At 47.1% G+C, this 11,176-nt stretch overlaps 1 protein-coding gene across 1 annotated transcript in view; it reads left to right on the top strand.

The window, feature by feature from the left end:
- The first annotated feature begins 448 nt into the window (after positions 1-448).
- The window catches only part of LOC102685650 (neurexophilin-2), a 59,091-nt gene continuing 48,363 nt past the window's right edge, over positions 449-11,176 (top strand). Inside the window, exon 1 of the mRNA XM_069186690.1 lies at positions 449-1,180. Within this exon, the coding sequence (XP_069042791.1) occupies positions 1,127-1,180 (54 nt within the window). The 5' untranslated portion in view covers positions 449-1,126. The remainder of the gene's footprint in view (positions 1,181-11,176) is intronic.

The following is an 11,176-nucleotide window of genomic DNA, read 5'->3' as shown; positions in this document are numbered from 1 at the left end:
GACAGGACTTGTCCCCGGAGCGCTGGTTTGGACGCCGGCTTTATTACACAATCGAGGTCATATCCTCATGAAAAGTCTATTGGTTGTCGCGTAGCGCCATGAAGGAACTCCGGGGTTTTTTATTTGAATTTCAATGTTATAGATTCACAATGAAGAAAAAAAATGTCTCTCACACACACGCCAAGAGAGCCGTGGAATGTGATGGAAGAGATGTAGTCGCGGCTTAATTACAGACAGAACCTGTGGTTAGGAATCACGGAGTTATCCACTCTTCGGAGCTTCGGGGGTATTAGCTGAAAACCGGCCGCCAGCTGAAGTGCCGCCACAGCTAACCCCATTTTTATTAGCTGCCCTTTTTCATTAAAATGTAAAAAAAAAAATCGTTTTAGGTCTACTGCCCCGACAGCAGCCACAGCTGCCGACTTCTGAACGGTACACAGACAGAAAGCAGGCCTGCACAGAGTGAGCCTCTATCTGAAATCATGACACCTGTGAGCTGTACGCAGTTCATCACGCCAGTCCCCTCGCAGCCGAGCTCTCTGAACGCGAATGCGTCAGCCGGATACCTGTGGTGTTTCTTCAAAACCCCTCTCGGCTCGTGAGCAGCCGACCGAGCCGAGCCGCCGGCGCGGTCCGATATGACCCCTCCGGACGGATAGAAACGATAACAGGACCTAGTTTCACTTCACGAAGTGAGAAGGATGGGTGGGGGGCAGGTCTCTGCGAGTGCGTGCGTGTATGTTTTAGACTGAGAGAGAGAGACTGGGAACAACACGAGAGACGTTTCTCCTTTAATACGGGCAGCGCGCGCTGGCTGGAGACTGGAAGTCGCGTCTTCTCGTGATCGCATCAGTGTGCTTCTCCCTCGCTCGCGCTGTGATCTACCTCTGGAGCAAACTTCACTCCTCGCCTCCCGGATCGCAGACATGGGTTTTTTACTTCTGTGAGGCGGAAGACGAGCCGCTTGATTTTTTCCTTGTTGTTGGTTTCTTCTTTTTTTGTAGTTTTGTTTTTTCCTTGCTGTCCCTTCGGATTGTGCGGTTCCCCCCTCAGTCTGCGTTTTCCCGATCTGTATGTGCTAAGCACGGGAATTCTGTGACCTTTGGTCGGCTGTCGGGGAGGAGATATGAAGGTGTTCTGTTGGACCTTGGTGCTTGTCAACCACTGGATCATAAGAAAGGTGAGCAATCCTTTTGAGTTACCGTTCGGTGTTCAGAAAATGATGTACGTAAAGAACAAAAAAAAGTTTGTTATGGCAAATACAATTTGGGGTGCGTGCTCAACGCCAACGGCAGAAATTGCAATCCCAGGATCAGTCTGCCAAGATGATAAAAAGGCGCATATTGCCAAAACCTTGTCACTTAGCCTCCTTCTAAAGGCGAGACCCGCGCGTTCTGATTAAACTGCGTTTTCATGAGCCCCTGTCTTAGCGCGATGCAACGGTCGGGCTCACAGGAGGCACAATTTAAGTTTGCTCGCCTTTGAGCGCAAGGAAAGTTGATCTGCACCAATAGCACATCCTGTGAGCTCCACCTGTCCGCGAGTCACATACTGTTCCCCTCTCCTTCGCCGTCTGGGAAGCGGGGAGTCTCCCGTAAAGCAGTCCCAACCGCTGGAGCTGCTGCCGGGGAGTCGCCCTGTCTCGCCACGGGCGGGGTGTTCAGTCGGGGATAACGCCCGCCCGCGAAATTCCGGCGGCTCGACGGGGATGCAGTTTCGGAAGAAGGACGTGTCTGAATCTGGAAAGGGCTTTGAAAAGTTTGTTATTGTTGTTTTTTTTCCCCTGCTTTGCGCGTGGCCAGCGGAAGCGGCGCGAGGGGGTGTTTTTCCCCGGCGTCGACCGGCTCGCTGTCGCACGCAGCGCGCGGCTCTTGAGGTTGGCGACGTGTAAATAGGTTTTCATTGACAGGCGACGATCCATCCCGCAGCCGGGTGGATATAGCGTCTTCGGTAACATGTTTGGGTTGTTAGAAATGACAGGTTCTTGCTCAAAGGAGAGGGTGAACCTTCGAGGCAGAGCTAGGCAGTTGTACCAGGCAGCTCGGCGTCTCTAAAGCGCTCTATCGCTGTTACTCGGGACTGGTTTCTGCTTAACCGGGAGTTTCATCTGTCCGCTCATTGACTTCCGCTGAAGTTCAGTGTCGCGGCAATCACGTTCATGAGTGTTAAATCCGCGTTTCAACAATCACGGAGCATGTGTTCGCACGACTGGGCACACGCGGCTCACGGTTACTGACAGTTTAGTCTTTTGCAGTTACGGTTTTCTTTTTTAATTCAAGTGTCACCTGAAGCAGCAGCAACAACAACGCCAACAACAGAAAACCTATAAAGAAAAACACTACAGTATTTCTTTTTTCAGAACAGAACGCCTTTGAAAAGCTATCGAGCACATCTTATCAGCGGGAGGTCAGGGCAGGACTGGTTTGGCAGAGTTACCAAAGAACGCATTCGAGGTTCCTGTGTGAACATCCCCACACTAGAGACGCTTTCTACGTCTTAATTGCGCCATCGTCCCCAGCAATACTTGTTGAGAGAGGTATTCTTGAAAGGTCTTGCCTTAAAAGAGTCCTTCAGCGGTTCCCTTCCGCGCTGGCGGAAGTTGGGAGTAGAGATCGCCGGCGGGAGAGAGACGCGCCACGGGGCCTACCCAGGTGACGTGGCGGGACAGGGCCTTCTCCCTCCCTTTCAGCGGCGGCGATTTCACGGGTTGTGAGTCCTTCCAGTTCCCGAAGGACAAAAGCCTCCGCTTCCATTCCCCCCGGTGGATCCGTTTCCGTCCCGTCCGGCCATTTTTCACTTGGGCCCCCTCCTCGAAACACGACGAAAAAAATAAAACAGTCCCTTTAAAACCGCAACAGGAGAGGGTGGGCTGCGGGCAAGCAGCGTGCTTTCAGCTAAGAGGGGCATCTTAGGGAATGAAACCAGACGGCTATGGTCTATTTTAGTCGCCACCGCCTGTGCCGCACAAATAAAGTTGTTTTCCAGCCAGTCCCCCCGTCTGCCTAAATGAATGTGGACACGGCCTCAGGCTTCAACGTGCCCGTCTTTAATATAACCCAGGGTGGTTAGGAGACGAAATCCGTTTTGTTCTTACGATTTTTATAAATTGTCGTGCGACACTGAAGCGATGTAACGTTAAAGAGAAGAGATGAAAGCGAACAGCACGCTGAAGGGGGTCGGGTAGGGACGGAGAACTAAAATCGGCGCATCTGAACCCCGTTCTCTCCTAGTCGGTTTACTGTCTCACGCGGCAGATTATCCACGTCTCTTGAAGATGATACCTGCACGTGTCGTCCCCCTTGTCTGATTTCTTACTCAGGCCTGCAGTTAAAATAAGCCCCCCCAACACACCCCGACACCTAAGCTAGTTTAGCGCAGGGGTCTCCAAACCGGGTTCCGGGGAGGCCCTGTCCAGTTAGTCTGCTTCTAAAGCCTGCGAGTTATTGATCCCTGAAGACAGCAGTCTAATCCATTAAGAGAACTCTGACCGCAGAGGACTGAAGGGTACTCGGATTTTGATCCCAAATGATCTGTCAAAGTACCGAATTTAACAAGACACCTGCTTAACTGAAAGCGTTGAGTCAATGTTGACCTGTAAACGCAGCTGTAACTTTGCGGAACCGGGACTGGAGAGCCCTGGTTCACGGACTAGGCAGTTGTCAAGAATCACTCCGTTCTAAACAGTGTCGGCGAGATATTTTTTTGTTGGAGCAAAGGAGCCGGCAGCACACACACACGCTGTAAGCTTTGTGGGATCGCTGGGGCTTGCGGTGTCCACTGACACCCCCGCCTCCCCCTTTTTACTGTTTTTGTGTCCTGTAGCCTTGCGGGCGGGTCGAGATCGACTGACCCCACGCGCACACACACAGCACACGCGCGTGTACAAGACCGGGCGGTCTGATCACCGCCGGAGAGCACGAGCGCGCCCGACACCAAACCCCCTCATTCGCATCCTAGCGGTCTCGAGCAGGGCCGGAGAGTAACACCTGCACGCTTACGTGGCTGTTGCCATTGCGTGACCCATTATCATGTTCTGTATAATTCCCCAAAGAAACATCTGTTGGTTTTTCCTTGGTGCGTTTGTTGGTGTTTTTTTTTTGTGTGTGGGGGAGCTGCGCGAAAAATATCAATGAGGCCCTGATAAAAAAACGAAAAAGCAAAAATACCCAATTAGGAGGGAAAAAAAAGAAAGAAGGAACTATCTTATTAGGATTGGACTCCTTTACTGATACATTCTTAATGTGCAGCGTTTTGGTTTTGGAGAATCAATTAAAATGAATTATGTAAGGTGACCTGACTTCATGGGGGGCACAGCGGTTCACAGGCCCTGGTGATGCTTTTGTAATTAATTTTCATATCGTCCTTTTATCGTGTATACGATTATACCAAGTCCTTCGTTACACTTTAGGGGTGTGTGTGTCTTTCTTAGCAAGAAATTCCGGGGTAGAAAAAAAAGCTAAAGGTTAATGCAAAATGAATGCACTAGCATTACAAATAGTGAAAGGAGTTCAGGGGCAATTTTGTGTTCCATTGGCGGGTATGAGCTACAGCCGCCTTTAACGTTTCTTTTTTTTCTAATATGCCTACTGTAACTCTAACCACGTTTCGCGTCATTCTGAACATTTTTAGAGGGCTGTAAGCGATTCTGCGTTAAGCGCTCGGAGTGAATTCCGCTTAAAGCGCTAATCAAGCAACGCGCAACGTGCTTTCGGACGTCTGAACCGATTCTCTTTTTGTCATATTTTTGACGAGACAGGCTTGCTTTTCGATCAACAAGCAAAAAAATCGTTAACAGGAGAAACCAACGTCGCTCTAAATATCTGATCTAAAATCTCTTTAAGAATATATACTACCACACAGTTTGTAGCCGTAAAACCTGCATGTTCTTGAGGCGGGTTACGGTTATTAAACCATTCGTATTCGTATACATGTATAATTCCGTAAACAAAACAACAAGTGGAATTATTTTCCTTTGCTTGAAAAAAGTGCAGATTTCACCTTATTCTGTCAAACCTGACGCGCTGGGGCCCTGCTGAAAAATCCCGTTTTGCTATTTTTGAGCGACAACAAAGCTGTCCCCGCGTTTAAAGCGACGGGTTGACAACGCTTATTTCATAATGTCTCATTTGTTCCAGGAGAGCGGGGGACGACAGGAAACGTAAACTTTGCCGCTTCTACTTTGTTGACGCTCAGGCTTGCCGAGGACTGACACGCCGTTTTTAAAAAAAAAACATTTCTGTCTTAAACTCGTCGTGTTTAAGACTACAAGCGCGTTCAGACGGCACGGGGGCGTGTATTTATCCACTCCGCCGTTCCCGTTTCGACAACTTTCCTGGAGAAGTTACACACCGCCTTACAACTCCGCGCTCGCAAACCCCGATTTTTACTCGGTACTGTATAACGTTGTTTTAGCCTTTTATGCGTTATTCTGAATTCCGGGTTACAAAGTCTGTGTATCTTCACCCAGCCCTCCCTTACTGGCCGAGTATACAGGAAGTTCCTGAACTGGCCGTAGATCAAAAGAAATACACGTGTACAGGGAAAAAAAACTCTCATGAATTATATATTATACACCAGCAAATAATAAAAGAAAGAACGTTAAATACAGTACTGCTCAGTTTTCTATTATGCAAACGAATATTATAAAGTTCCAATCATAAACGAGGCGCGTTCCTTGGGTTTATGAGTGAAGTCATCTTCAAGGTGGTGTGTGACGAGGTGGGGTGGGGAACGCGGTGAAAAACGCGCTCGCGCGAACGTGTTCTGGAAGCTGCGAGAACGAGTGCCGGGCCGGTCCGGCCCTGACGCCGCGAGCACGTGAAACCCCGGAAGAGACGGAAGGGGAAGTATTGGACCGTCAGATCAGAGCTGGCGATATGCAGTTAGCGAGATGCAGAGGTAATTAATGCGCCAGTGCATGCATACTTTTCCTAGAACGTCAAACACGACGTGTTTTTACAACGGCACCATAGATTTAAAAAAGGCTTATGAACCCCCCCAGACTTTTAAAAGGAACTTGCTAATGGACAAAGGAAACAGCCGCAAACATTGTCAGACACCTCACGATTCTAGATTCTGGATATGCATTATTGTTTACGTAATTATCAAAACGCCGATAAGGATGTCGAAATAAATCCGAGATTTAAAAAAAAAAATCAGTTTGCAGACCTTGTGATTTCCTATGTGACTTATTTCTTGACGCAGTTATCAGATGGTGAAAATAAGGCCAACAGTGTGGGCCTAAAATGCAAAAAACGCCCAGAGAAGAGGGCTCCTCTAGCGCGCTCTGTCCATAGCCGGTGGTGCTGAATTTGTAGGTCCTCGCGGAACACAAAACCGCAGGGAAGGAATAAACACTTCGATTCGCTGTCGTAGTTTTAAACGTATCTCAACTGCGTCACGGAATTAACACTTTAGAAGCAAGCAGAATAAAATAAATCACCATTACACGCGTTATTCATGGAGGTTATTCCGTTTTTTTATTTCTCGCAAAGTACTGTACGTCCGCCCGCTATAAATTCACAAAGGTCTGATCTTTGCTATAGATATGTGTTTTTCGTTTACTTTTGGATACCCTTTTTTCCGACCTTGTTCTGAATAAACACATTTTAATAACTGTCTCTACATCTGCAGACTCTCATTAAAATCATTTTACTGAAGCAGACCTATACAAGACTTATAGATAACTTCTTTATGGATATCTAACCCATACTCTCCAAGAAAAAATGAACCCTGGTCCCTCTTACGTAGCTCATTGACAGAATACTCTACACGACGTCACAGTGTCGCAATCGTTACTGTACGCTTGGGCACGCGTTGCCAGTTCAGCTTCAGGGGGACGGAATTGAAAGAGCGGCACGACTGCAGACGAGCCTGGCGGGGGGCCGTCATTTCGAAACCTGAATTAAGCCTAAGCGCGAGTGAGCTGCACATCTGAGAGGGTATCGAGGAAGACGCTGATCACAGAACGTCATCCGGCCGTTTCTTGAAAGAAGTCAGCCTCTCGGCTTCAACAACATGGCTGGGCAGTTTGTTCCACACCCCCACCACCCTTAGTGTAAGAAATGTGCCTCCTATTCTCTGTTAAATGCATGGTCCTTCAGCCCCATTCTGAGGGATATTGAGAAGGGTTCTTATGCTTTAATTTAAAGAAAAAAATCGATACTTCAAACAAATGAACCGATATACTGTACATACAGATTCTGTGTTTTTTTTTAATTCCTCAGTGCCGTGCATAGTGCCCTTCATTGCTTATGAAGACCAGTTATTCTGTTTAAAAAGCTATAGATCCCATTGTACTTGAGCAAATAATAAAATGATTTTATAGCTTCCAAACTTAATACTGGGCGTGCATACGAAACGCTTGAATACACTACAGTGTTGTGTGTCCTCTCAAATTTATCATCCATCTGCTTCACGGATTATCACGAACTGCGGGAGAAATCGAACAATTTCGGCTGTCAACGTGTCTTAACGGACGCTTTTTCAGACAAGAAGCACAGACAGCCTTTACAGCGATAGTGAAATACTACATGGAGTGAAACATCACCTGCACCAGAAGTCTGTTTCTAGACAAGAAAACTACTTTATCGCTAATGAGAGCCTCAGTCAGCAGCTGATTGAGATGTGCTGGATTAAAGAAGAGAGGTTTTTTATGTTTGTCACTGTTCACGAAAAATGCCACAACGAATAAAACTGTAAAAACCGAAAAAGTATAAAAAGCAGTTTTGTTCTAAGCTTGGCTGTCTCTCTCAGAGTGACAGGGCAAGGAAGACCTATTGTCTTATAGTCTGTGCTGCATGCCGACATCACCAAAAATATTTCCGTATCTGCCTGATACAATCCCTTTATCACACAGCAAGAATGCCATCCTCTTATCTCTGGGGCTTTAAAACGATTGCATCACATTAATTGCTGTTTCTCTTTTGTGTGTGTGTGTTTGTGTGTGTGTAAGAAATGAAATACTCCTTCTACTGTCTCTCATCATGTGTTATATCTGCAAAGCCGCCGTCTCCTCTTCCTCCTCACGACAAGAGCGCTCTGAGCAATTCTGATTAAAATACTAATGTATGGATGTGGCTGAAAAAAAAACTGAAAGAGAAGTTTGATGTTTCGGTGTTGGAATTAGATCAAACACTCAGTGGCTGGAGAGCTGTTAAATGCTACTGTATGTGGAGATTTGTAAGTGGTGATAATTCAACCACAGTCATTCTCAAGGCTGGAGGGCAAAGACAGGCCTTGCTTCAGTGTTAATTATCTTTATATAATAATATAATTACAGGCAGCCAAACCATTGGCTACAGCCTTGTAATGGAGTAAGTTGGAGTTATGGGGGCAATTACACTGCCATAAAAGGGATGGATTGAGTTTGCTCTCTCTGTTTGGACCTCAGACCCCTGACAGCTCTGTTCTGGAGCTCTGTCTCAGTGCCTGAGCTCGACAGTGGCGTTGGTGGTGGCGGGGTGGGCTGCGGATCTTGGGGCGCAGGTCAAAGGCTTGGGAAACTGGTGGTGGGCGCAGGGAAAGGGGGTTTTGATGAGGCCGATCAGGGCAGACGAGGGTTCTGTTGTCAGCAATGCGAGAGTGGAGCCGGTCTGCATTGGACGTGAACGTCCTGTTCCTCGGGGTGTCCGTTGGCATAAACCTGCAAGATGGGCAAACCTCATTGTGTGGAGGGCAGGACTCGTGGCTCTAAAACTGCCTCCACAGCCAAGCCCTGGACATTGAGCTTCACAAGAAATTAGCACACTGGAAGCGTTAAGTTCCTTATAGTATACAGTATGAGACTGGTAGGTGAGGTCGTTTGAAAACTCTCCAGTATAAGCCAGAAGGCTCTTTTATTTTTATCTTTTATTTTCATTTCCTCGTGGCCCAGGGGTCATGCTCCACCTACAGCTGGTCCAGGTCAGTGTTGGGCCTTGGACTGACAGTCTAGGCTTGAAAAAAGAAAATAAAACAGAATAAACATCATCATTTCTGACAGTAGCATAGTTTTCAAATCGTCCAACCATCCATTGTGTAACTGCTCAATCCAATTCAAGGTCACGGGGGAGTTGTAGACTATCTTAGCAAGCAAAAGGCACAAGGCACAGAACACCCTGGGCAGGAGGCCAGTCTATCACAGGGCCGACAGACACAAACACACCAGGGCCAGTTTGCCTAGAAGCCAGTTAGCATTTCTTTGAATTCTGGGAGGAAACGTGGGCACCTGGAGAAAAACCCATATAAACACATGGAGAACATGCAAACTCCACACAGACAGCACACCAGGTCTGGAATTGAACCCAGGGCCCCAGTGCTGTGAGGCAGCAATGCTTACTACTGAACTTCCATTTTTCAAATGATGGAGCTAATTGTTGATATAAGGTGGGTTCTATTTCATTCTTTTCTTGCTAATTGTTTTGTTTGAGAGTGTGCAGTGGTCCACAAGGCTGGCGGAGGGAGGCAGGTGCTGGTCATGATTTATTTTATGTCCCCAACACCAGACCTGACACTGCTAGGGTCACTGGCGCCTTGTCTCTACTGCTGCACCCGGGGCGAAGACAATATTTTATTTCGTTTAGGTCTGTGCATTCTTATTCAAATTGGATTTGCCTATGATATTATTTTGGATGTATGACAGTGCATATATACTGTATATATTAATTGTAAAAAAAAGTATTTTCTTTGTGTTTTAGTCTTTTTATTAATCTTTGCCAAATCTGGCTGCTCATTTGGGGTAATTTAATCTCATTATCATACCAGATTAATTATTGATTTCATTACGGTAGATAAAGGATAATTTCAGGCTTTTGCAGGTGTAATAGATCTTCAAGGGCTTGCAAACACTTGTCTGAAGCAGCTTTTTCTAGCAGCAAACTGGTTCAATCTTGTTACCAGTTACCAGGGCCAGTAGCTCACAAAAATCATATATATTTTTAAATTCTAAATTATATTCCACCATGCCTGTGCATTGTAAGGGGCAATGAAGCCAGATACGCTTTTGCCACTCAATGTGAATTTGATGATGAGAAACGCAGAACCTTTGAAAACCATTGTGTTGGGTAAACAAGGTTATTGAACTGCGGATCATCCAGAGAAGGAGCTTAAGTAACGGAGACAGAACATTTCAAGATGGAAGAAGGTCGAATTCTGCCCTCACACTTCTGCTCTCCTACTTGCTGGCTGCCCACACCTGTTCTAGCCCCTCCCCACCTCCACCCCATCTTCACTGTCGCCGCACCCTCCCTGGCTCATTCCTCGACACTCAGGGGGGCTGGGATGGCGCCCGTCTTCGGCCATTTCCTCAGCCAGGCGAGCTCACGCCAAAATCTGAAGCACGCCCGCTCCCTTTATATGCGTCGGCCCGGTTTGTCGTTCTCAGAATTCGGCCCGAACTCCGGGAACCCTGGGTTGTTATTGTGCTGGTTACAGTGGCGCAAAACCCCTGCTCCATGTGTTACTTCCCCAGGGAGGCCAGTCCAATCACAGGGTCGCTCACAGCGCCGATAACCCCACGGGCGAGGAGATTTCATCGGGCACCGAGCTAGGCCTGCTCCCTCGGATCAGCTGCGCAGACGCCAGCTCTGTTTCCACATGGATCTTTGCTGCTCTGCAAAAAGAAAAAAAAAATCCGGCAACAGAAACGCTAGATTATTCACTAAGACCTGTGCTCCAGCCATCTGTATTATTTCACGTCCCGGCCTTGGCTAGCTGCTGTCTGGGCCTCGCCGTACGTGCTATTGACTTTCTTTTCCTTTCGGTAACCACTGCCGAGAATCAATCAATGATTTTAAAATGACTTTTATTTACTTGAGCGGAGCTGGTGAAAAGGAACATAATATCAGGTTTATTATTAGGTTGTTGTTGTTTTTTTCAGTAACACCTGGTCAATTGCATCACCTTGTGTCCCCAACATCAATTAATACCTGTGCTTTTCAACTCCTTGCTCTTTGAGTGTGTTTTTGGCAGGAGCTTATTTTGCGACTCAGTTCAGCAGCTAAAGTGGTTGGTCGGTTGGCATTTTGTTTTATTTTTTTGCCTCCATCTTCCCTCTACCTTGTTGTTCTGGGGCTGTTCCTTTCAAACGCTGTTTGGACTGTTCAACCACTAGGTGGCAGCAGTGGTTAATTAGGCCAGGGATTATTTTAAAATAGCTGGATGACTCTCAGGGTGGTGCAGTGATTAGCATTGCTGT

The sequence above is a fragment of the Lepisosteus oculatus genome, chromosome 1 (assembly GCF_040954835.1).
Source record: "Lepisosteus oculatus isolate fLepOcu1 chromosome 1, fLepOcu1.hap2, whole genome shotgun sequence".
Taxonomy (NCBI): domain Eukaryota; kingdom Metazoa; phylum Chordata; class Actinopteri; order Semionotiformes; family Lepisosteidae; genus Lepisosteus; species Lepisosteus oculatus.
This window is presented reverse-complemented; position numbering and strand designations above follow the sequence as displayed.